We start from the raw sequence: 25,890 nt of genomic DNA on the forward strand, positions 1-25,890 counted from the left end.
CACCCAGTCCCCGAAGCTGCTCCCCAAAGTCCCTCCCTGGCACGCAAGAGGGAGGGGAGGGGATCGGGGTGGCAGTGGGGAGGCCGGATCCTCGCTCTTTTGCGCTCCCGGAGCGCTGGACCCGGCCACTGAAGCCTAGCCGGGAGAAAAGAAGGCGGCTACCACCCCCCCAAATCCGCGAGCAAGGTCTCCCGCTGCGCTTAGGGGACCAGAGAGAGGACCACGGTCCAGCAGACGCGCTCCGGGGCGGGGGAGAAGGAAAGGACGAAGTGAAACGAGCAAGGGGCGGGGCTCCAAGACGCCACGCCCCTTCCAGACGAGGGGCGGAGCTTCCGCCTTCGGTCCGGGTCGCTCGCGGCGCAATGCGGAAGAGATGGGCCTGTTGGAGCGGAAGTGACGTCGCGGGCGGCAGTGGCGGCGGTTGCGGGCGGAGGCGGAGGAGGAGCCGGAGGACGAGGTGAGCGGGGCGGGCGGGCGGACGGCGCGGAGCCGGAGCCACCGGGCGGGCGGGCGGGCGGGCAGTGGGCACTTTGTGGGGCGGTGCTCGCCTCTGCTGCAGCGCCGGGCTTGAGCGCGAGCGCGGGCGGAGGTGAGGTGACGGAGGGTCGCCGGGGCTGCGGGGGGCGGGCGGGCGGGGACCCCTGGAAGGAGGGAGGGAGGAGGAAGCGCGGGAGCGGCGGGCGGGGCTGCGGTGACAGCGGCTGTCAGGCAGCGTTGCGGCGCGGGCTGCGGCTCCCCGGCGCATCCTGAGCGGGCCAGTAGGCCGGGGCCAGCGCGGGGGCCCAGTCGCCTGCAACGCCTTGCAGACGCCTTCCTGGTGTGTGTGTGTGTGTGTGTGTGTGTGTTGGGGCCGGGCGTTTAGGTGTGTGTATGTATGTGTGTTATCCCTGTACTGTCAGCTCCGTGCGTGTGTGTGTGTGTGTGTGTGTGTGTGTGTTGGGAGCCAGGAGTTTAGGTGTGTGTGTGTGTGTGTGTTATCCCTGTACTGTCTCTCAGCTCCTAATGTGTGTTGGGGGCTAGGCGTTTTGGTGTGTGTGTGTGTGTGTGTGTGTGTGTGTGTGTTGGGCCAGGCGATTAGTTTTGTGTGTGTGTGTGTGTTGGGGGCCAGGCATTTTGGGGTGTGTGTGAGTGTTGGGCTCCAAGCGTTTAGGTATGTGTGTGTATTATACCTGTACTGTCAGCTCCTAGTGTGTGTTGGGGGCCTGACGTTTAAGGGTGTGTGTGTGTGTGTGTCTGTGTGTGTGTGTGTGTGTGTGAACGGGAGCCTGCGAGTTGCACCAGGCCTTTAGGGCACCGGCTCCCCCTTCCCCGCAGCGGACCCCGAGCGACCTGCTGTGAGCTCAGCGCCTGCTGCAGAGCCGGCCCAGACCCCTGTGCTTTCCACCCCGCGCCACCCCCAAATCACCACCACCGCCATCACCACCACATCCCCCCTCCCCCCCCCCTCCGGGAACGGCTTGAAGTTTCCGAATCGGATTCCGATTCGGTTCCCTTGTGGCGTCACGCCGAGCCCAGAGCAGGAAGCTGCGCCGCAGGTCCCCAGCCCAGGAGCGCCCAGGGCTCCGGGTAAACAGGCGGCGGCCCGAGCGCGCGCGCCCGCCTGCCAAAGCCCAGCCGGCCTGACCCGGGCTGTCAGGGTCTGTGTGTGGGGTCCCCCAGGCCTCCCTCTCGCTGGGGGAAGGTGAAAGTGACGTCTCACCTAGGTGGAGAAGCCGCGCTTCCTCCCGGCTCTCCCTTTCCTTTTCCTTCTCCACTCCATTTTTCCCCCACCCACCCCAATCATATCCTGGCTCCCCAACCCCACCTTGGGGCGCCCTGCAGCCCGGCCTCAAGAACCCAGGCGTTGTCCTGAGACCCACCCTCCACCCCCACTTTGCTCGTGGGTTTTTCCGCCAGGGCCCCTTCGGAAGAAAGGAGGATGGCGTTCAGCAAGGGGTTCCGGATCTATCACAAGCTGGACCCGCCGCCCTTCAGCCTCATCGTGGAAACCCGGCACAAGGAGGAATGTCTCATGTTCGAGTCCGGGGCTGTGGCTGTGCTCTGTAAGTCGTCCTGCAGCTCAGCTAGCCTCGGGGCTGGGTGGGGCGGGGGCGTGGAGAAGGGGGAGAAGCAGGCTCTAAAAAGGTTCTACCTTTTTATCTGCTTTTTATGGAGAAGGCAAGCCTCACTAGTCTCGCCTTAGCATATTATGCTTTTCTTTTTAATTGGTCCTTTCCTTAAATTTTCTTTCCTTTTTCCTTTCTTTTTTTTCTTCCCTTCCCTTCCCCTTTCCTTTCCCCTTTCCTTTCCTTCCCTTCCCTTCCCCTTTCCTTTCCCCTTTCCTTTTCTTCCCTTCCCTTCCCTTTCCCCTTTCTTTTCCTTTCCCCTTCCTTCACCTTGCCGAGGTCAGAGGTCATTCCTGGCCTTGCTGGGACGCCATATGACTGTGTGATCAAGGGAAATTAGCCCAAGTGCAGTCCTAACCCCTGCATATTCTCTCTCTCTCTCTAACTCTCTCTCTCCCTGTCTCTCTCTCTCCTGTCATTCTCTGTCTCTGTCTTTGTCTGTCTCTGTCTGTCTGTCTCTTTCTCGCTCTCGCTCTCCAGCCCTACACTTTCATTTTCTTTTTTTCCCCTCCTTGTGCAGGTGTTTGTTGGAATGAAAGGGAGATAGAGGTTTGGTTACAGGTATTTGTTTAATTGGGTTTCTCTGCTGCTTCAAGAAGGAAATCTTTCTGTTGGAAGAAATACTGCAATTCAAGTCATATGAACCCATAAAATGGCTTACTTGACTTTTTTTTTTTAACCTTATTGAACAGAATTCCTTTTTAAGTAATAGTAATAGACTGAGAGTGCGTACTTATAATATTATCAGAGTATCTTATGGCGAGCGCCTTCAATTTTCACTAAGAATGTTTAGGGGACAGAGAGATAGTATATCGGGTAGGGTACCTGCCTTGCATGAGCCCACTTGGGTTCAATCCTTGGCACTCCATATGGTCCCAAAGCTCTGGCACAAGTGATTTCTGAATACAGAACCAGGAGTAAGTCCTGATCATCACTGGTGTGCCCCAAAAAACTAAAATGTATGTGTGTATGTGGTTTTTGGGTTACCCAGGTCAGTGCTTAGGGGTTGCTTCTGGCACTGTGCTAGGGGTCACTTTGCTGGTGCTCTCAGTAGATCAGGCAGTGCCAGGGCTCAAACCCAAGACTCTTGCAGGCAAAGCCTGCAAGTCTGTTGACCTATCTCTCTGGCCCAAATATCAAAGAAGTAATCTAATATGAATATTGTAAAATAGCATACTCTGTCCAGTTTGGGAAAAAGGATAGCAACTTAATGAGAAGTCTTGAACAAAGAACAGTGTCTAAGATGCATGTATGTATTTTGGTTTCTGTGGGCAGGAAAATGTGCCTAAACATTGGTAATACGGATTTTATGCATCAATCTAGACTTAGTTCATTCTGACGGTTTTAAAAAAAAGTTACTGTTTAAAAAAATTATTGTTTTGTTATATTTTTGAGTTTCACCCAATTCAGTGTTGTCCAGGTTCAGTGTTGGGGGGTCATTCCCAGCAGTCTTCAATCAGACCCAGGGCTCCCACATGCAGATCATCTGTACTAGCCCTTTGTACCCAGCTGGCCCTGTTTATTTTATTTTATTTTTTATTTTTTTACTGGCTCTGTTTTTGATATTTAAATAAATAGACATAGAACTTGTTACAATAGTAATTTGCATAGCATAATTTTCATACTACAAAGGAGGTGAATTGTTCATTAAAGATCTCTGGGGGCAAAGTTTTGGTTTAATATGTGAAATAGTTTTCAAGCATTGTGGGTTTTGGTGACATCTAATTTGTTTAAATTTTTTTTTTTTTTTTTTTTTTTTTTTTGGTTTTTGGGCCACACCCGGTGACGCTCAGGGGTTACTCCTGGCTATGTGCTCAGAAGTTGCTCCTGGCTTCTTGGGGGACCATATGGGACGCGGGGGGATCGAACCGCGGTCCATCCTAGGCTAGCGCAGGCAAGGCAGGCACCTTACCTCCAGCGCCACCGCCCGGCCCCATTTGTTTAAATTTTAACCCTTTTTTCATTGTAGTTCTGATAACAGTAAGTTAACATTTCAACTGTAAGATATATAATGCTCATTGTTTTTAGGACATTGCTACACTTTATCCAAAGGTCAAGAAACCTAAAGATCTTCTAAATCTCCAGTAGCCTTTTTGTTCTGTTGTGCTTTGTTTTTGGGTTACACTCAGCTATGCTCAGGGATCACTCCTGGTGGGGCTTGGGGGATCTTTTGGATGCTGGGGATCATACCCAGATTGTCCCTGTTTAAAACAAGTGCCCTGGGCCCGGAGAGATAGCACAGCGGCGTTTGTCTTGCAAGCAGCCGATCCAGGACCAAAGGTGGCTGGTTTGAATCCCGGTGTCCCATATGGTCCCCCGTGCCTGCCAGGAGCTATTTCTGAGCAGACAGCCAGGAGTAACCCCTGAGCACCGCCGGGTGTGGCCCCAAAACAAAACAAAAACAAAACAAAACAAACAACAACAACAAAAAAAAAACAAGTGCCCTACTCACTCTACTATCTTTCCTGCTACCAGAGGAATGTTCTGAAAGCATTTTTGATATTAAGTTGAGGTATAGCTTCATTTTTTTTTTAAATGCCATTAAGTTTGGATTAATCTACCTGAGTATCATGGACTCCACAATTCTATAATTTGGAATTAATCTGATTTGTTTAATATCTGTATCCTTTAAAAAGACGGGCTCTCCAGCCTTCAGGAGAGACAAAGTCATGAAATTTTCCTATACATGGATGTACATTGTATCTATTATGCAGAGTGAAATAAGTCAGAGAGAAAGAGAAAGATGCAGAATGGTCTCACTCATCTATGGGTTTTAAGAAAAATGAAAGACAGTCTTGCAATAATTTTCAGAGATAAAAGAGAGAAGGGCTGGAAGTTCCTGCTCACAACATGAAGCTCACACAAAGAGTAATGAGTTTAGTTAGAAAAATAACTACATTGAAAACTATCCTAACAAAGAGAATATATGAGGGAAATAGAAAGCCTGTCTAGAGTACAGGCGGGGGTGGGTTGGGGAAGAGGGATATTTGGGACACTGGTGATGAGAATGTTGCACTGGTGATTGGGGGTGTTTTTTATATGACTGAAACCCAACCACAATCATGTTTGTAATCAAGGTGTTTAAATAAAATATTAAAAAATAAAAAAATAAAAAAGACTGGGGCTTCTAGGGGTTGGAGGTCTAATACAGTGTATAGGGCACTTGCTTTGCTTGTGGAAGACCTGGATTTAATTCCTGGTACCTCATATGGTTTCCTGAATTCAAAGCCAGGAGTAACCTTTAAGCTTTGCTGGAAGTGACCCAAAACAAAACAAAAAAGAGACCAGGGACTACTTCAAGTGCTTTCTCAATGTACTATACATTGGCTAGCCTTCTTCATACTCTTCCTCATCACACACTATTTTTTCAAGGCTTTTTTTTTTCCAATCCAATCTAAGCCTGACCTGGCTCAACTCTTTTTTTTTTTTTTTTTTTGGATTTTGGGTCACACCTGGTTATGCTCAGGGGTTACTCCTGTCTATGCACTCAGAAATCACTCCTGGCTTGGGGGACCATATGGGATGCCATGAGATCGAACCGCTGTCCATCTAGGTCAGCCGCATGCAAGGCAAGTGCCCTACCACTGCGCCACCACTCCGGCCCCTGGCTCAACTCTTCTTTAGGGGCCCATGACCCTCTTTCTCCAGCTTTCCCTCTCTCTTCCTTCCCTTTATTTCTGTAGATCTTAGTCTGTATCACAAAATGAATACTGTATATGCTAGTTTGCTTATCTCAGGTGTTTTTCTGGCAAGGAAATGGTGTGCAGTTGAGCCTAGCAGGACTCAGTCTTTATTATCCAAAGTTTATGATTTCTCCTGCTCTAGTTTCAAGAGTCCATTTAAAAAAAAAAAAGGCCAGAGTGATAGCACAGTGGTAGGGCATTTGCCTTGCATGTGGCCAACCTTGTATGAACCTGGGTTTGATCCCTGATAAACCATATGATCCCCCAAAGCCTGCCAGAAGTGATTTCTGAGCAGAGTGAGGAATAACCCCTGCGTACCGCCAGATGTGCCCCCAAACTAAATATGTGTATATATGTGTGTGTGTGTGTGTGTGTGTGTGTGTGTGTGTGTGTGTGTGAGAGAGAGAGAGAGAGAGAGAGAGAGAGAGAGAGAGAGAGAGAGAGAGAGAGTAGTTAGGGCACTTCCCTTGCATGCAGCACACACAGCTTCAATCTTGGGTGTTGCCATATGGTATCCTGAGCACCACCAGGAGTGACCTCTTGGTACAGCGGCAGGAATAAGCCCTGAATACAGCCTGGTAGGCCCTCAAATAAAAAATGAATTGATAAACACTGTCTTTCTATGGTATATTACCAGCAGCACACAGTAAGGATTTTCAGGCAATTACTTTTCTTGACTTGTGCCAGAAAGTTTGATTTACTCTTCCCCATCTGGATGGTGGTGTTGCTGTTAGGGTGGTGGGGACAGGCGCAGATTCTTAGCCACAATGCTTGCTGGCTTCTGTCCCGCGGTGCTCACACACACTCTGAATGGAGTGTTCCAGGGCTGGAGGCTTGTCCCTTGGGCTTGTACACATGATTAGTGTGTGCACATATCCCCCTTCCTTTATTTTTTTTAAATAAACATTCTCTCCAGGGCTCCATCCTTTAATTGAGGTGCTGTGGTTCAGTGTAGCTTGAACTTATTTGCAATACCATGGATTACAGATAACAGAGCTGCCAGATTGGTGCCTGGTACGTGTGGGGCTTTAGCCATAGAATCAAATCTTATCTTATTAGTACTTGTCAATAAATAGGACTCAAGTGAAATGCTAGGAAAGAAATCGCAGATCACAGGCCCTCCTTGGGACCAGAGTCCGCTTATCTTTCTGTTGATTGACCTGAACTTAAATTGATCATGAGGCAAAGACTTAATCAATGAACTGGTTTTCACCCTCATTGTACATAATCATTATCTAGGAAGAATTTACGGCTACCGTATTTCCAGCCCACTAATCCTCCCTCCCCTGGACCCCTGAGATTCTGATATCATTAGATTGGGATGATTATTTCTTGCCCCCTCCTTTTTTCTTTTTGCCACTCCTGATTAAGCCACTGGCTCTACACTCAGAAATTATTTCTGGCAGGCTCGGGGGACCATATGGGAAGCCAGGAATTGAACCCAGGTTGGCTGAGTGCAAGGCAAAGTACCCTACCTGCAGTGCTATTGTTCCAGGCCTATCTTTTTTTTTTGTTGTTGTTGTTGTTTTTCCTGATCACACCTGGTAATGTCCAGGGGTTAGTCCTGGTTGTGCATGTGGGATGCAGGAATAGAAACCTGGTTGACCATGTACAAGGCAGGCACCCTACCCTCTGTGCTATCTTTTCAGCCTAGGGATGATTATTTCTAAGCATAGTTTATATAGGCCTTTTTATGAGTGATTACGGGTTGCACTTTTTTGTTTTGTTTTGGGTCACACTGGTGTCACTCGGGTTATTCCTGGCTCTGTGCTCAGAAATCGATTCTAGCAGACACAGGGGACCATATGGGATGCTGGGTTTCAAACCACTGTCTGTCCTGGATCCGATGCATTCAAGGCAAACGCCCTACCACTGTGCTATTGCTCTGGCCCCAATGGTTGCACTTTTTTGACTGTAGATTTTATTCCAAAGCAAACATTTCCAGAAGTTTAATGATATTACTACCTCCATGGGACAAATAATGAGCTTACACCGTGATTACAAACATGATTGTAGTTGGGTTTCAATCATAAAAAATACACTGCCCCCTTTAATATTCCCACCACCAATGTCCCCCATCTCCCTCCTTCTCCATCCCCTGTCTGTATTCGAGACAGGTATTTTACTTCTCTTGCTCATTAATATTGTCATGATAGTTATTAGTGTAGTTATTTCTCTAACTGCACTCACCACTCTGTGGTGAGCTTCATATCATGAGCCGATCCTTCTGGCCCTTATCTTTGGGCATTATTACAATTTTTTATTTTTCTTAAAACCCAGAGATCAGTGAGACTATTGTGTGTGTGTGTGTGTGTGTGTGTGTGTGTGTGTGTGTCTTCCTCTGACTTTTTTCACTCAGCATAATAATTTCCATGTCCATCCATGTATAGGAAAATTTCATGACTTCATCTCTCCTGACAGCTGTATAATATTCCATTGTGTATAAGTACCACAGTTTCTTTAGCCATTCATCTATTAAAGGGCATCTTGGTTATTTCCAGAGTCTGGTTATTGTAAATAGTGCTGCGATGAATATAGGTGTGAGGAAGGGATTTTTGTATTTTGTTTTTGTGCTCATATTCCTAGGAATGGTATAGCTGAATCATAAGGGAGCTCAATTTCCAGTTTTCTGAGGAACTTTCATATTGTTTTTCATAAAGGTTGGGTCCATAAATGTGACCCCCCCAAAAAACAAAAAAAACTTTATTGAGGATTTTTTTTTTTCCTTTTGGTTTTTGGGTCACATTCAGCAGTGTTCAGGGGTTACTCTTGACTCAAGAATCACTCCTGTCAGGCTCTGGGACCAAATGGGATGCTGGGGATTGAACCAAAGTCAACTGTGTGCAAGACAAACTCCCTCCTTGCTATGCTATTGCTCCAGTACCTTATTAACATTTTTTGATATGCCACTTTAAGATGTGGATGATAGTAGGACATTTGCCTTGCACGTTGTTCAATGACCTGGGTTCAATCCCTGGTATCCCATATGTTCCCACTACCAGTTGTAATTTCTGAGTGCAGAGCCAGGAGTAACCCCTGAGCATTTCCAGGTTGTGTCCCTGTTTTCCCCAAAAAGAATTCTAAAAACTGTATAAGCAGTTCATTATTAAATTAAAAAAAGGCAAGAAAAGAAAAGGAACATAATAGAAAACAAACAGAAACAAAATGTGGATGACAGTAGAGGGACTTGGCCCAAAGGGCTGAAGTATTTTGCAGACAGGAGCCCTGATTTGATCTCTGGCTTTTCATGGGCTTCCCAAGTACTGCCCTATGTGATCCTCTGCTCTCAAGAATGTGCGTGATGAATATTAATTATCCTTTCAATAAATATATTTAACAATTTAGTATAAGTGAGAAATAATTTTATCGTGGTTTCCTTTATTACAGTTATTCAGTTTTATATTTTTACTTATTTTATGTTTTGGATTTGGGGCTATATTTAGTGGTGTTCAGGGCATACTTCTACTTTGCTCAGGGATTCATTGTGGTGATGCTTGAGGTACCATATACGTTGCTAGGGATTGAACAGCCACTTGCAAAGCTGGTACCTTACTTTCTGTTCTATCTCTCCAGCCCCTTTTGCGTTTATTTTAAAATGTAGTTTGGGGGCTGGAGAGATAGTTCAAAGGGCTGAACATGCTTTGCACTTGGAGGTCTAGATTTAATCCCTGACACTACATGGTACTGCAAATACTACCAGGAGTGACTCCTAAGTGCCACTGGATGTGAACCCCCAAAGAACAAAGCAGAAGAAAAAGAAAAGAAAGCAGAAAAAAAAAAGAAGCAGAAGAAAGCCTCCCCAAATTTTCTTATGCTTCAGTATTAGTTAATACTTTAAGCAACATACCATTTATTAAGCATTACTCTTATTGGAAAATGTGTCAGTTAAGTTGAATTTGAAGTCTGTGTAGCAGTGAGTGGGTTACATATCTGGTGGTCTTGCATTAAGCTACCTCTGTGAGCTAGTGTAAGCAGGAAGTATGGTAGTTAAAAGTTGGTCAGAACATCCTAGAGTCGTGTGTGTACATGCATGCATGTTTTTGAACCATATCCATCTATGCCTGGGACTTACTCCTGGCTTTTGCCCTTGGAATCCCTCCTTATTGGCTTGCAGCACCATATGTGTTTCTGGGGATCTAATCAAGGTTGGCCAAATGCAAAGCAAATGCCCTACCACTGTACCATCTCTCTGGCCCCTGGAGTCTTAAGAGAGATAAGCTAGAACATCCGCCATCTCAACTTAAAATGTATAATTCATCCCTTTTACTTTGTGGGGGCTACCCTGGGTTTTCTCACTTCTGGAGAATCCCTGTTCTCTTACATGCAATACTACCTCTCTCCCTCTCTCATATTATCTAAGTGAAACTTTCATCTTATCACACACAGTGACATAAATGAGAAAAAAATACCGGGACCAGAGATAGTACAGTGGGTGGGCATTTGTCTTGCAAGTGGTTGACTTCAATTAAATCCCTAGCAACCAGTATGGTCCCTAAAGCCTTCTAGGAGTTATCTTTGAGCACTGAGTCAAGCTTCTGGGTGTGAGCCAGGGCCAAAATATCAAGGGAAAAACAGAGAGCGAGACAGACAGACAGACAGACACACACACATACATACATACACACAGACAGAGAGAGACAGTGAGCTGTCAGTTTTGTGCATGTGCAGATTCTTAGTTTTTCTAGCATCACACATATGTACAGACCATCTGCTGCCATTCACATTAATCTAGAGGTTCCTGAAATTTATTGTTTCACAGCGACCTTGGTATCTCATTAAGCTTTTACAGCATTCCTAGGACATGGTTGTGTTTATTAAATGAGTCAAAACAACTATTTCTGGCGCTGGAGAGATGATACAATGGGTAAGGTGCTTGCCTTGCATGTGGCTGACCTAGGCCAACCTAGGCTCCATCCCTGGCATCCCCGATGGTCTCCTTGGCACTGCCAAGAGTAATTCCTGAGTGTAGAGCCAAGAGTAAGCCCCAAGCACTGCTGTGTGTATCTTCCAAACAAACAAACAAACAAAACCCAAGCAGAATAGCTGTTTCTGCCCAAATAGCATAATACCTGTTTGAAGAAATGTTATGAATTGAAATATTTATTTCCTTCATAAATAATCACGGTGATGATGTAGCATGTTAATGCAAAGCATGAAACTACTTTTGTTTTGTTTTGCTTTTTTTCCCCCATCTTTGAACCAAATTGGGTAGTGCCTCTTGTCATTGCCTTTTTTCATAGTGGCTTTTGGGTGGCACTTGGCTTTTTGTCATTCTAATTACTAAGCCCACCCAGCTTTAGAAGATAATGTCTTCAAAGGAATATATTGCTTCACTATTTAAACTCCAAAGGGCTTCATGATAATAGATTGGGTAATAATGTTCAACATATGCTGACTTCTCTTTTTTTTCTTTTTTTTTGGTTTTTGGGCCACACCCGGCGGTGCTCAGGGCTTACTCCTGGCTGTCTGCTCAGAAATAGCTCCTGGCAGGCTGGCAGGCACGGGGGACCATATGGGACACGGGGATTTGAACCAACCACCTTTGGTCCTGGATCGGCAGCTTGCAAGGCAAACACCGCTGTGCTATCTCTCCGGGCCCGACTTCTCTGTTTTATTTATTTATTTTTGGGCCATGCCCGGAGTGCTCAGGGTTTACTCCTGGCTCTGTGCTCACGAATTCCTTCCTATTAGGCTTGGGAGATCATATGCGATGCCAGGGATTTAACCTAGGTCGGTGGCGTCCAAGGCAAGTGCCCTACTCACTATACTATCTCTCTGGCCCCTACCTCCATTTTATTCTTTTTAAAAGATTCTGCCACTCTCCTTAAAGAATCAGTTCAGGAGCTTCTCAGCAGATAGTTTAGCAGATAGGGCATTTGACCTGTGTTATTTCACTTTTAAGTTGTATGAGTTGTGATTTTTTTTTACCTGCATTTCATAGATGTGGAAGTTGAAGCTTAGAAAGGTTAAACTATAGTTTTCTATGGCAGAGTCTTACAATTTGATTTTATCTATAATTAGTATCTGTGCTCTTGTGTGTGGGCGTTATTTTGGCGAGAAAAAGTGAAATGAAGGAAATGTCAATAGAAAGAAGGCTTTCAAGATAAAAGTAAAGTTGCTAGCATTTTCTAGTGAGGGACATGTCAAACTTGGCTGTGCTTTAGCATACAAACTATTAACGTATGAGGGGAAACATGGGTTTGATCTACAGTTAGGTCATGAAAACCAACGATTTGTTTTTGTCTGGGCCATTTAAATGTCAGGCTCTAGCATTTTTGGATGATAGTATATAGTAGGTAATGATGCCAAGCAATGCGTGTAGTTGTTTGATTTTTTTTTTCTGGTTGCTTTAATTGCCAGAGCTGTCAGTCAGCATGATTGACTTTTAAAGAAGGCAGCAGTATCTTTTATCTCTTTTTTTTTTTACCCCCTTTTTCTTTAGAAAAAAATTTAAGTCAAAAGAAGAAAGGCCTTTTTATAGATGACTTTTTAGACGTAAATGGTGAAATTTAGACTTTTTATATATCATTTTACATTAAGTTGCAAAAATTCTTGTTGTTGTTTTTTTTTTTTTTTTTTTTTTTGACACACGCAGCTGTGTTCAGGGCTAACTTCTGGCTCTGTGTCAGAAGTCACTCACTCTTAGTGAGATTCATGGAACCTTATGGAATGCCAGGGGTCAAAGTCAGGTTGACTACATGCAAGGCTAGCATTCTATCCATTGTACTATTGTTCTGGCATCAACATTCATTTTATTTTTGAAATGTTTATATTTAATAGAAAGGTATGTAAGCAGTAGTTTAAATGCTTTACTGTGGACAACCACGGTATCAACCAGTTGAATCCCCTGAGCACTACCATGAGTGATCGCCTAGGCACAGAGCCAGGAGTAAGCCCTGGGCACTACTCCCTAGGTAGACCCTCAGTGCTTTCATTTCTCTCTTGAACTCTGTAATGTTGGTATAAAGTTTGTCTCACTGACCAGTAAAACCCCATTCTGTGACTTTTAGGATGGATTGTTTTAGGTCTATCTAATGTTCTAACTTCTCCAACAATATAAACCAGCCCAGTTTTATCAGAGTTTGTTTGCTTCTAACACTGACAATGTAGCCAAAACTGATTACCCTTTCCATCTTAAAGAGCAACAGCACACCCACAAAACACATCAAATATGAGAAATGCCTTTCAGACTTTGAAGAATATGCAGCACAAGACACTGACTCCCTAGAAAATGAAAATGAAGAAGGTGGTATCTTCCTCTCATCACTCAGCTTACTTACTTGAGAACCTTGAAGTCAAGCAAGCTGGAAGATGAGTCTGTCCAAAACCTTGCAGTCTCCTTGGATTACAGACACAGAAATACCTTTGGGGATGCCCAGATAGCTGGAGTTCTTAGGGCAGAGGCAGTGGCTCTGAAAGCTCCAGAGATACAGTGAGGATTCCTCTTTAGGCTCTACAAGAATTATTTTGTATCAACATGTAATGAAGGCAGGAAAAGACCCATCAAAGTGGAGCCAACAGAATGATCCTGCAGTTCTTACATGACTGGGAAAAGCAGGTGTTTTTTTTGTTTGTTTGTTTGTTTGTTTGTTTTTTGGTTTTTGGGTCACACCCAGCGTTGCTCAGGGGTTACTCCTGGCTGTCTGCTCAGAAATAGCTCCTGGCAGGCACGGGGGACCATATGGGACACCGGGATTGGAACCAACCACCTTAGGTCCTGGATCAGCTGCTTGCAAGGCAAACGCCACTGTGCTATCTCTCTGGGCCCAGGTGTTTGTTTTTAAACAGCCAGACTAGAGCAGTCCAAAAACACTTTAGGGATTTGGGTTGATGGGTGGAGTGGGGTGAAGTCTGGGTGGTAATTGCTTCAGTAGTGGAACAAAGTAGCCCTGGAGGAAGTGTTGCTCTATTCTTGCCAGACCTAGCTGAAGCCAAGACCCAAAGAGATCAAAGGGCTAATTTCCAAACAGTTTAGCTCAGAGGAAAGTGGAAGCATGGCTGAAGGAATACCAGCTTCTTAGTCTTCCATTCCATACAATTCAGAGTATCTGACATTCAATGAAAAATGATCTCTTAGGAGCTGTAGAAATAGTACAGCATGTAGGGCACAGGTAAGAACAAGCCAGGTTTGTCTTTGGCATCATATAGTTACCTGAGCAATGCTGGGAGTGATCCCTGAGTACAGACCAGGAGTAAGTCTCTGAGCACTGCTGAGTTTGACCCTAAAAGCCAAAAAGAAAAAACCACCTGTCATGCAAAGAAGCAGGAATATAAAAATCCCATAATGAGGAGAAAAGTCAATTTGTAGAAACAGATGTTAAGATTGATAAACAAGGACATGAGTACAGTTATTATAAGTGTACTCCATATGTTCAAGAAAGAGAGAAAAGAATGAACATGTCAAGGAGAAACTTGAAAAATACGAAAGAACCAAATCTAACTTCTGGAAATATGTAAATAGCATCTGAAATGAAAATGTATATGGATAGAGATTGATATAAATGACTGGCAAAGTTGAAGATATAATAACCAAAGCTTCCCAACATAGAACAGAGGAAAAAAGATTAAACAAGGCAAAGAGAGGGCAGGAGAAATAGTCCAGTGGACCAAGTCATGCTTTGCATGTGGAGTCCCAGGTTTAACCCTTGACACCGTATGGTCTCCTGGGCACCAGTAAAAGTAACTGCCAAGCACAGGACCAGGAGAAGCCCTTGAGCACCACTGGGTGTGGCTCCCCAAAAGAAGAAACATAAGTCAATAGAGCATCATTGGGCTGATAAATGACTTCAAGTGGCTCAGTATATGAATGTAAAAAATTCCTGAGGGAAGGGATGAGACAGGAAAATGCTTGAAGAAATAGTAACTTTGAATTTTCCAAATTTGATGAAAATTCTAAATCCGCAATCTTAAGAAATTGAATTCCATACAGAAGAAACATGAAGAAAACTACACCCACCTCCACCCCAGTATATAAACCTAAATTGTTTAAGAGCAGTGATACAGAGAAGACTTCATAAATCAGCCCAAGATGGAGCTGGAAGATGGTTCAAGTGATAGAAAACAATCCTAGCATGTATGAAACTTGAGTTCAATCCTTGGGACCAGAGGCTTTTTGTTTCCGCCCTCAGCACTACTAGGTGAGGACCAAACTTTCAGGCCCCCATCATTTATCTGTTGGTTTCATCCACTGCTAGTGTGGCCTTTGTAAAATGTAAACATGGAAATACTTTATAAGATACTTGGAGATTACCATGGAACATTTATGCTGACTTACTTTCAGCTTTAGAATTAAAAGTATATTATTTAGGGCCCGGAAAGATAGCACAGCGGCGTTTGCCTTGCAAGCAGCCAATCCAGGACCAAAGGTGGTTGGTTCCAATCCCGGTGTCCCATATGGTCCCCCGTGCCTGCCAGGAGCTATTTCTGAGCAGACAGCCAGGAGTAACCCCTGAGCACTGCCGGGTGTGGCCCAAAAACCAAAACAAAAAAACAAAAAACAAAAAAAAAAAACAAAAAAAAAACCACCCCAAAAAGTATATTATTTATTTCATATATTTTCAATCAAATAATGACATAATAGAAACCTTAGGAAGAGAAATATGATAGAATATATAGACTGTATTTGCCTATATACCTGGGTCTGAATTCAAGTTGTTCACAATGGCTACAAAACAAACAAAACAGGCTGTCTAAGTAGAGGGAAGGAAGGCTATTTTCTAGACTAGTGTTTCTTAACCTTTATCTAACCCATGTTCCCCTTCTGATCTTGTTTCCTTCATGTGGTCCACTACTTTCTACTTATGACTTTTGGGGGGATAGTCTGAGCAGTATATAGCCCCCAGTTGAGAATGGTCTAGAGAATTTTATATAAGAATGGGGGGCCAGAGAGATAGTACAATGGGTAATTTGTTTGCCTTGCATGCAACTGACCTTTGTTTAGTCCTTGGCACCCCTATATAATCTCCCCAAGTACTACCAGGAGTGAACCCTAAGAGCAGATTAAGGAGTAAACCCTGAGAGCAGTTTACTCTTCTTAGTCAGCCCTAAATACAGTAAGGTGTGTGGTCCAAAAATAAAAACAAAAAAGAATGAAAGACTTTCTTTAGAAATAATCTTAGTCAAAAGCAAGCAAGCAAAGGAAGGGAGGGGGGAGAGAGGAATCAAGTATTCTTACTTAGCCAGGGGGTAGCATCTGAGATGTTTCAAAAGGAAAAGCAAAACAAAACCAACCACAAAAGTGAAATGTTCAGGTAACCAAAAACCAAAATGTGAAGCAACAATTTAAAAATGTGCAACAATTTACATAGATATCTGTCCATTTGGGACAATACAGCAGAGATCTATCTCTTTTAAATTGAGTCAATGGGTTACCTACAAATGCAAGTGGGCTTCTCTTTGCAGAGCAAGATTGAGTTCTCTGCTCATTCCTGAAAGATTTACCTTGTATGCATTTTAGGTTGGGCAGACCTTTGACAAAATAAGATAGAAATTTCTGTATGTTAGCTAGTAGCTATGGTAAGAGGGATTGGAACAGATACTTGATCTAAAGTTACATTCTTACCTGCACTTTTTACTTTATGGGAGGTTGGAGGGATGTTTGAGTCAAACCTGGAGACTCTCAAGGAGACCATAAGCAGTGCTGGAGACTGAAACTAGGCCTTCTGCATACAAAGCATGATCTCAGCCTGTTGAACTATTTCTCCACCTGATTATTCTTTAACTCTTTGTAATCTCAGTGGATTGCTTTTCATCCAGTTGTTTAAACTAGGACCATCTTTGACTTATTCCTCTTTCACTTTATGTTTACTCTTTTACCAAGTCTTGTGAATTCAGCCTCCCAATTTCATCTAGAATCCATGTCTTTTACTTTTTCTCTGTTTCTGCCCCAGTCAGGGTTTCTTTCCTGATTCATTTCTATGGCCTCCCTTGTCCGGCCTCCCTGTTTGGTCTCCATTCTTTCAAACACATGGTTTAGAAACCCTTTTTCATACCCAGGCTTAAAACCTTTCAGTGGTTGGTCACTGACTTAACATTGCATTCTTTTTTTTTTTTTTTGGGGGGCCACACCCAGCGGTGCTCAGGGGTTACTCCTGGCTGTCTGCTCAGAAATAGCTCCTGGCAGGCACGGGGGACCATCTGGGACACCGGGATTCGAACCAACCACTTTTGGTCCTGGATCGGCTGCTTGCAAGGCAAACGCCACTGTGCTATCTCTCCGGGCCCTAACATTGCATTCTTAAAATGAGCTCCAGTACCTTAAGTCTGTGTCTCCAGTCATTGTGTGTGTGTGTGTGTGTGTGTGTGTGTGTGTTCATTCCAATCGGGGTGCTCAGGGAACCATGCAGTACCAGTAAACCTGGGCCTCCTGTATGCCAATCATGCTCTCCTACCCACTGAGCCACTCTCTGACCCCTCCTGCCCCTGTCATCCTGGACTTCTGGTCTGGTCTGCCCAAGTAACCTTTGTCTTTTATCTCTCAGCATACCAACTTCTGTCTACTTCTGTCTATTCTCAAGGTCTTCCAATATGCTCTTTTTCCTTTTCACAATTTTATTATTTTAAATAAACTTCATTTACATGTATAGAAAGGGACATTCATCATAAATTTACAACCTGATAATAAGTAAAGAATAGATTTACTGGGGTTATAGAAGCTTCCTGTAGCAATAATACAGTGGGTAAGACACTTATACTTTGCAAGCAGCCAAACTGGGTTTGTTGGTCTCCAACATTGCATATGGTTCCCTAAGCACTGCCAGGAGTGATTTCTGAGTGAAGAGCCAGGAGTAAACTCTGAGCATTGCTGGGTGTATCCCCAAAACAAAACAACAAAAACCAGCTAACCCCAGAAAAGTGAAACTCTTTACCACTGCTAGGAATGGGAAATTGGATATTATTACTAACTTCCTGGAAGTTCCTATGTTGATGGAGAACTGGGTTTGGGTTATACCCAATGATGCTTATGTTACTCCCAGCTATGTGCTAGTTGAAGGTAGGAGGGAATTGTGGGCTGGGGGTGTGACACACTATGTCATGCTGAGATTGGACCATGGTACTAACCCATCCTATCATTGGCTGCCTGCCCCTGAAGTCCCTCTTACTTTCTTTTTTTTTTTTTTTTTGGTTTTTGGGTCTCACCCGGCAGTGCTCAGGGGTTACTCCTGGCTCCTTGCTCAGAAATTGCTCCTGGCAAGCACAGGGGACCATGTGGGATGCCGGGATTCGAACCGATGACCTTCTGCATGAAAGGCAAACGCCTTACCTCCATGCTATCTCTCCGGCCCCCCCCCTCTTACTTTCTTTTCTAATTATCTTCACCGTGATCTGCAAAGGTAATCACTGTTCTTACTGCTTTTTTCTTGTTTTGTTTTTTTTTGGGGGGGGCGTGTTGTTGTTGTTTGGGACAAATACCACAACCAGCAGTGCTCAGGTTACTCCCAGCTTGTTGTCTAGGGTTGCTTCTGGTCATATTGAGGGAACTTGGTGCCAGGGATAGCACTGGAGCTCCTGCATGCCCACCATATGCTCCAGCCCTTTGAACGATCCATCTCCCCAGCCCTGTCCTGGCTTTTATACCATAGATTCTCTTTTTCTGATTTTTTTCATTTAACACAAATGGAAAAATTTGCTACATATACAATATTGTGTCCAACTTCTATTACTCCGCGTTATTTGGAGCATCATCCATGTCCTAGCATATGACAATTGTTTATTAGTTTTCTTTGTATGTAATATTCTGTTATATGAATATTCCATTATTTTTAAGGTTGCCATTTGCTCTGTAACCTCTATTTCTCATTATGAGTCATACTATAAGAACATCTTTGTTCAGTTCTTTGCTGCACACATGTGTATTTTTTGTATGTTTTTGGGCCACACGTGGCATTCAGGTGTTACTCCTGGCTCTGTGCTTAGAAATTGCTCCTGGCAGGCTCGGGAAACCATAGGTGATGCTGAGGATTGAGCCCAGGTCAGCTGTGTACAAGGCAAACACTACCAGCTGTGCTATTGCTCTAGCCCCCACATGTGGGTATTTTTTTGTCTACTATTTCCATAGGAATGGAATTGCTGGGCCAACACATATATTTGTGGTCTGGACCTTTTCAGGACCCTTTTCACATAGCTGACTTACTGTTTATTCTTTGGATTTCAGCATAAAGGTCGCTTCCTCAGCAGGCTGGCCCATTCTTTTATATATATATATATATATAATTTTTTCTATAATTTTTGTATAGTTTGTATGATTGCCTAATTTTCAACTTGTGTGATTATTTACTTACTCCCTGTCTTCATGCTGCAAGGTATAGGGTACTGAATCTCTGCATTCCTAGAACTTTGCTAGGATCTTGTCACCATACTTGTTGTTTGAATAAGAGAAAGGTTCTTTCCATTTTGAAATCTTGTCATAATTAGAATATATAGTCTACGTGCACAGCCATAATGTGGATGGTTTTATATCTTTGAATTGGGATTTTAATCAGTTAATTATACAAAGAAAACCTTTTCCTTTTCAAATAAAATTTCTCCTCTTGTCTGATGAGCTGTGACAAGGCTTTATTGCCAGCTAGTTTTATGGCCTGGGATGAATCAACTAGCCCTTAGTCACCTTCTGAAAATGAATAGCTTGGGGCTCTTGGGTCCTCTGATGAGAGGCATTTTATGGTTCAACACCCATGTGTACCTGCATGCAAATTGGCTGACCACAAACTGCAGTGCATGCAACCACAGGGAAATTGTACATTTGTTATCTTATTTGCACATTCTTTTTTTTTTTTTTTTTTTTTTGGTTTTTGGGCCACACCCGTTTGACACTCAGGGGTTACTCCTGGCTATGTGCTCAGAAATCGCCCCTGGCTTGGGGGGACCATATGGGACGCCGGGGGATCGAACCGCGGTCCGTTCCTTGGCTAGCGCTTGTAAGGCAGACACCTTACCTCTAGCGCCACCTTCCCGGCCCCTTATTTGCACATTCTTATTGACTTTCTTTTACTTGGGAGTCTGTGGCAACTAAAGAAAGACAGTCTGTTTCCCATCTGGAGAGGTTTGAGCCATAGCAGACTGTGGACTTTGGGTTGCAGAGCTTTTAGTAGGTAGTCGAATATTTGGAATGCACCCAGAGTTAGAGCAGCTTAAATGGACTGAACATTTAGTTTTCAAAATGGAATTAAATGAAAAGCGGATGGCATCAATTATTTTATGACTTGATTTTGTTTCATTCTGCTTAATGGCCGAATTAGCAGTGCAGGTGTGGTCTTCATTTAACATGTATTCTGTTGAAAAATCCTGTTATAGAGTTACATAGTTTGGGAAAATCAAGGTCTAGGTGTGTGATTGTTTGTCTTAGTTTCTAGACTGATTTTTTTTTCTAACATGGCTCATTGCTGTCATGTGCAGGGAACATATGGAATGCTAGAAATTGAACTCAGATCACACCTGGGTCTGGTCTTCTTTGTTCTACTGCCTCTATAGACAAACCCCTGCCTCCATTTGATCATTAAACTTTTTTTAATTGAATCGCCATGAGACAGAGTTAAAAAATTATTGAGTTTCTTTTTTTGTGTGTGTGGTTTTTGGGCCACACCCGGCGGTGCTCAAGGGTTACTCCTGGCTCCATGCTCAGAAATAGCTCCTGGCAGGCACGGGGGACCATATGGGACACTGGGATTTGAACTGATGACCTTCTGCATGAAAGGCAAACGCTTTACCTCCATGCTATCTCTCCAGCCCCAAGTTATTGAGTTTCTTACAATGTCCCAATAGCCATCCTTTCACCAATGTTAATTTTCTACTACCAATTTCCCTTCTATTCCCCCACCCTCCACTCCAGTTTACTTCTGTGGCAGACAGTTCTCTTTCTTTCTTTCTTTCTTTCTTTCTTTCTTTCTTTCTTTCTTTCTTTCTTTCTTTCTTTCTTTCTTTCTTTCTTTCTTTCTTTCTTTCTTTCTTTCTTTCTTTCTTTCTTTCTTTCTTTCTTTCTTTGTTTCTTTCTTTCTTTCTTTCTTTTTTCTTCACTCTTTCTCTCTCTCTGTCTCTCCCTTTTAGAAATCATACACTCTCAATAAGAGCATTGCAAACCATGGTGCCAATCTGATTTTATGCTTTGCTATTTGTCATTAATGTAAGGATATAGGGTCTGACTCCACCTGTGCCAAATGCCATCTATGTATCACATGACAGGGTTATAGCAGCCAGATACCCCATAAAAAATGTCTAATAACGAGGGGGGGAGAAAAAATGTCTAATAATGAAGGGGGGAAATGTCTAATAACGAGGTAGAGAACAGTTGGAATGTTAAATTTGGGCAGAAAATAACTAGTATATTTTTACTGAGTGTTTCTTGCAGTCTACAAATAGATTGATTAATGCTACAGCCTTTATTTTCATTTCTTTGCTGTGGCTTAAATAGGAAGCATCGTAGGTTCACTGTGAACTTATCCACCTAAAAATAAAACACACGCATTTGAAAACATGCATGGTGCTAAACTAATGAATGAGCTTACTACTGAATGAAGGCTGGGGCTTTTTGTAGTTTTCAGTATTTCTTCATGTCTTCTATGTGATGTGCAAAGGAAAGAGGATTGCTATATGTTTCTAGGAAATGTTTGTTGACAGACTCTGGAAAGGGGGAGGCATGAACCAAAATGCTGAGAGTTCTCTTAACAGCACCTTGCAGACATTGGGAAGTGGGTATCCAGAGGTGTCTCAGCAGCCATGAGTGGACTTAGCTTTAAGCACCTTTTCTGTTTCAAACTTGAGTCAAAGAGACACAGGCCTCTTTACCTTAGCTGAACCTCCCCAACTCTTGCTCATCAGCTCAGTTACCTGAGAACTGTGGTGTTCTAGGCCATTCACACAGCCTTGTGGCCAGACATCAGTAACTTGTGAAGAGAGAGGTTAGTTTTCCCAAGGCTTTTGTTTGTTGAATACCACCACTGTGTGCAGGAGGGAAGGACCCATGACTTCAACAAGCAGCAGTCTGTTCCCCTCTTGGAAAACTCTGCAGATCCCTGCACAGATAGTGCTGGTGAGAGTGCCCGAACTTCCCTCTCAACCACTTCTTCTTGAGCTTCCGTTTCTGCTAGGGTTACTGGTCTCTCTACTCCCCACACCTCCTGCTAGTTCATCTACTGTGAATTTAAAATCCAGGTGAGCTCTTTGGCATATGTGTGCTCTCCCCCTCACCCCAGTCCTTCCATATTTCACCCTCCCACCCTCATATTCCACATTTGACCCTTTCTGGAAGTCATTCAGAAACGGCTACGTTTCAGCAATGAAGGCACTGAAGTATCATCCCTGATGAGCTACAGGATTCTTTTCATCTTATATCATCATAGCTAATATGAGCTGAAATCGTCTTCTTATTTTGTGCATTCAACAGAGACTCAACTACAGTAAGGGTCATAGAAGCTCTTTATTGGTTTGAGGTGTGGGAGTGTGGAAATGTAAAGAACGGAGATCTTATTTCTGTTGTATTACTAGACAAGTAACTGTCTCACAAAAGACAGCCAGGGCTTATGTGCAGGCAGTACTAGCAGAGCAGATGGATGGAAGAAGTGACATTCCAGTTAGTGATGTTTGAAGAAGCAAAGATAATTGGAGGATGGGACCCTAGTGATAGCACATGGCCAACCTGGGTTCTATCCCTGGCATTCTATATGGTCCCCTGAGCCTGCCAGAAGAGATTTCTGAGCACAGAACCAGGCATAACCCCTGAGCACTGCCGGATGTGGCCCAAAATCGAACAAATAAACAAAGATAATTGGAGGATATAGCAGATGGCCAGGTGAGGATGGTGGATATAGCAGATGCTGAGGGCAAATGCAGGTGACTCATTTCCTGCACCACTAACCTTGAATGCTCCGTTGTGTTTTGGTTTGGGAGTTTTGGGTACACTTGTGCTCAGGGCTTACCCCTGCTTAGTGCTTGGGATGGTGAGTGTACTTGGAGTTATCAGCCTGAACCTATCTACCAGTGTTTATTCAGTAGCATAATGTTCTTTTCATGATAAGCTGTGAACACAGGCAAGATGTGGTGGGTGCTGCTGGGTCTCCGGTGGCAGGGGGGCAGGGGTGGGATGTTTCAGGCTTCATGCAGGACAGGTCTATGTATTTTATTAGTCTCCTTAACTGGGAAAGTTCCTCAGCCTTCCTCATTAGTGAGCTTTCAGAAAATGGAAGGCAGATGTTATGCAGAAGGTGCTTCCATATGAGTTTGTATCAAGAGGTCACTTGCACAGATGCAGACTTTGCAGCATGGCAGGACTATTTCACAAGCAGTGCCATCCTGTTGGGTGGCACCATTTGGACTTGTCCCCTTGCTGTGGGAGTTCACTTTGATGACTTGGTTCAGGTGTTATCTGGCAGGCATCTTGGCTTTTCCTGCTGAGTGTTCTGAGATTTGGGGATTTGGGGATTTTGTTAAATACTCCATCCCTCATCCGACTTTCAACTTATAGTCTTATTTAGTGAGTTCAGAACTGCTATTCTCAGGGGTTATTTTGATGCTCAAATCTCACAGATCCTGCCACTGGGAGTTTCTTTGAAGCTAAAGCCTTCATTTGGAGGACATGTCTCCATTATTCTTTGAGCACTTCCTTGCATAAGAATTTGTTCTCCCCTCAATTTATCTCTCTACCCTTTGCCCTGGAATCAGTCATTTTTTTTTCCAGAGTCCTAATTTCTTTTTCCTGGAAATGGTATTAGAAAGTGAGATCTGAGTGCTGGGCAGTCAGTGCTATCAGAGTATTGCCTGTTCCAGGCTCCACCATTGGATAGAAATAAAGAGAAAGTCTAGACATGTATTTATATTTGCATATCCTTAGATATACTTGTTTTCCTATCTCTAGAAAGAAAACGTAAGTACATACTGCTAAATCCAATTCAGATCTACATTACAGGGGCGGGCGAGGTGGCACTAGAGGTAAGGTGTCTGCCTTGCAAGCGCTAGCCAAGGAAGGACCACGGTTTGATCCCCTGGCATCCCATATGGTCCCCCCAGGACAGGGGCAATTTCTGAGCGCGTAGCCAGGAGTAACCCCTGAGCATCAAACGGGTGTGGCCCGAAAAACCAAAAAAAAAAAAAAAAAAAAAAAGAAAGAAAGAAAGAAATCAAATCTACATTACAGTGTCCATTCTGATTTTATTTGCTTATTTGGGTGGGGTAAGGTCAGGCTTGGAGCCACCCCTGGTGGTACTCAGGGCTAATTTCTGGCTCTATGCTCAGGAGTTAATCCATACATTCCTTGGGGGGCCATATGCAGGAACAGGGCTCTATGGGGTGCAGGGCCCCTGTACTACCTTTTCGAACCTCTCTGAGTTTATTCTCTTTCCCATCAGCATGGAAGAACTGACTCTCCCCTGTAGGTTGACAGGCTTTTGTTGCCATGGCAGCCTCTGGGCTCTTCTCCAGTGTACTCTACTTAACACTTCTCGGGTTTCAATCTTCATCATCTCTGTGGGGAGCACCCTCCTGACTCCATACAGGCTTCAGTGTCTGTCTTCAAGGGAGACATGTCCTCTTCCACACCTCTGGCTTCAGCTCAGTGCAAATGATCATCCTGCCTAGCATGTGTTGGCTCCAAAGGATGGACTTTCCATTCCCCAATAGGAGGTATAGAGAGAAGAATAGGAAGCCAACCAGTCTTATAAAATAGGGAAGTAGAAGGGCCAGAGTGATAATACAGTGGGTAGGGCATGCCTTGCCCTTGCATGTGGCTGACCCGAGTTCTATCCTGGCATCTCATATGGTCCCCCAAACCAGCCAGGAGTGATTCCTGAGTGTAGTCCCCAAACGAAACAAAACCAATATATATATTTAGTGAAGAAGAAAACATTGTTCTCTATGAAGTTTTCTTGCAAAACATTTGGAATCAAAATTGCATATGACTCTGAAATTTTGTTTTGAATTTTGGTTCATACCTGGTAGTGCTCAGGGCTGACTCCTGACTCTGTGACAGGGATCACTCCTGAAGGACTCAGAGGACCCTTTGGGGCACTTGGAATTAAACTGAGATTGGCCTCAAGCAAAGCACACATCATACCCTCTGTACCAGCACTCTGGGCCCTTGTGATGATGGATTAATTTATCTCTCTGAGCAAGGAATTCCAGGGTTCCACTGTCATGTGGTGCCAAAGATGGAACCCAAGACCCCACATATGTAGGTGTGTATTTTATGCCAGTTTTTAACGCTGGTAGCATGTGACCTGTAAAATTCTAGATTGTCTAACGTTTGACTTTGTGTGCCTGTATTTCTCAGAACAAGGTGAAAGTGAGGGGAAGATGATCATGTTTTCTTGATTAAATGTGATTAAAGTGGCCAAAAAACATAAATAAAAGAAAAAGTATATATTGTGATATTTTATATTTGTGCTGCCTGTTACTATATGCTGGATATTACTGCTCTGTAAACAGATAGTATAATAGTAAGAAGAATGCTAGGAATGCATATTGATATGCAGATACTTGGGAATTTAATGGCTTGGTGTCATCTTCACATAATTTTATCCGGGGTGGTTTGGTGAAGATAAAGGCTTCCTTTAATAGTGGATATTCTAGAGCAGAGGTTTTCAGCCCCAGTTCATGGGCCAGTGTGGAATTGCTGAAATGTCCAGTCCGTCATTGAAAAGGTTTTGCCATGTAACACCTGGTGTGCCTGGATCATAGAGCAGTACTGTATGGGTGTACACATATGGGTGTACAGAATGTCTTCTGAGAAATTGTATTTTTTGGTTTTGCCTTACTGATCCATAAAATTTCTCTCATTTTCACCAGTTTGTAGATGTAAAAAGGTTGAAAGCCACAGTTCTAGAGAATAACAACGATCTCTTTAATAAAGTTTTCTGACCCTTTGGTCTCATGTTTGGGCAGAATTGGGGTAACCAGGAAGAAGTTTAAATAGTATGAAAGATGGTGATAAAGGTGGCAGCAGCTGTGAGATGGTCATGAGCAGTGCTTTTCAGACAAAGGTCTGGAAAGGGCCCTGGAAGACATGGAGACAGAGGGATCAATCTTTTTTTTTCTTTTTTCTTTTTTTTTTTTTTGTGGTTTTTGGGTCACACCCAGCAGTGCTCAGGGGTTATTCCTGGCTCCAGGCTCAGAAATTG

At 43.8% G+C, this 25,890-nt stretch overlaps 1 protein-coding gene across 7 annotated transcripts in view; it reads left to right on the plus strand.

The window, feature by feature from the left end:
* The first annotated feature begins 362 nt into the window (after window positions 1–362).
* The window catches only part of SYNJ1 (synaptojanin 1), a 115,462-nt gene continuing 89,934 nt past the window's right edge, over window positions 363–25,890 (plus strand). For 5 of the 7 annotated variants that reach the window (XM_049785743.1, XM_049785744.1, XM_049785746.1 and 2 more), the window contains exons 1-2: window positions 497–589; window positions 1,897–2,042. In XM_049785743.1, the coding sequence (XP_049641700.1) occupies window positions 1,919–2,042 (124 nt within the window). In that variant the 5' untranslated portion in view covers window positions 497–589; window positions 1,897–1,918. Of the gene's footprint in view, window positions 458–496; window positions 590–1,896; window positions 2,043–25,890 lie in introns of those variants that run through there. The other 2 variants (XM_049785741.1, XM_049785742.1) reach the window with 1 other exon arrangement.

This window comes from Suncus etruscus, chromosome 13 (genome assembly GCF_024139225.1).
Source record: "Suncus etruscus isolate mSunEtr1 chromosome 13, mSunEtr1.pri.cur, whole genome shotgun sequence".
Classification (NCBI taxonomy): Eukaryota; Metazoa; Chordata; class Mammalia; order Eulipotyphla; family Soricidae; genus Suncus; species Suncus etruscus.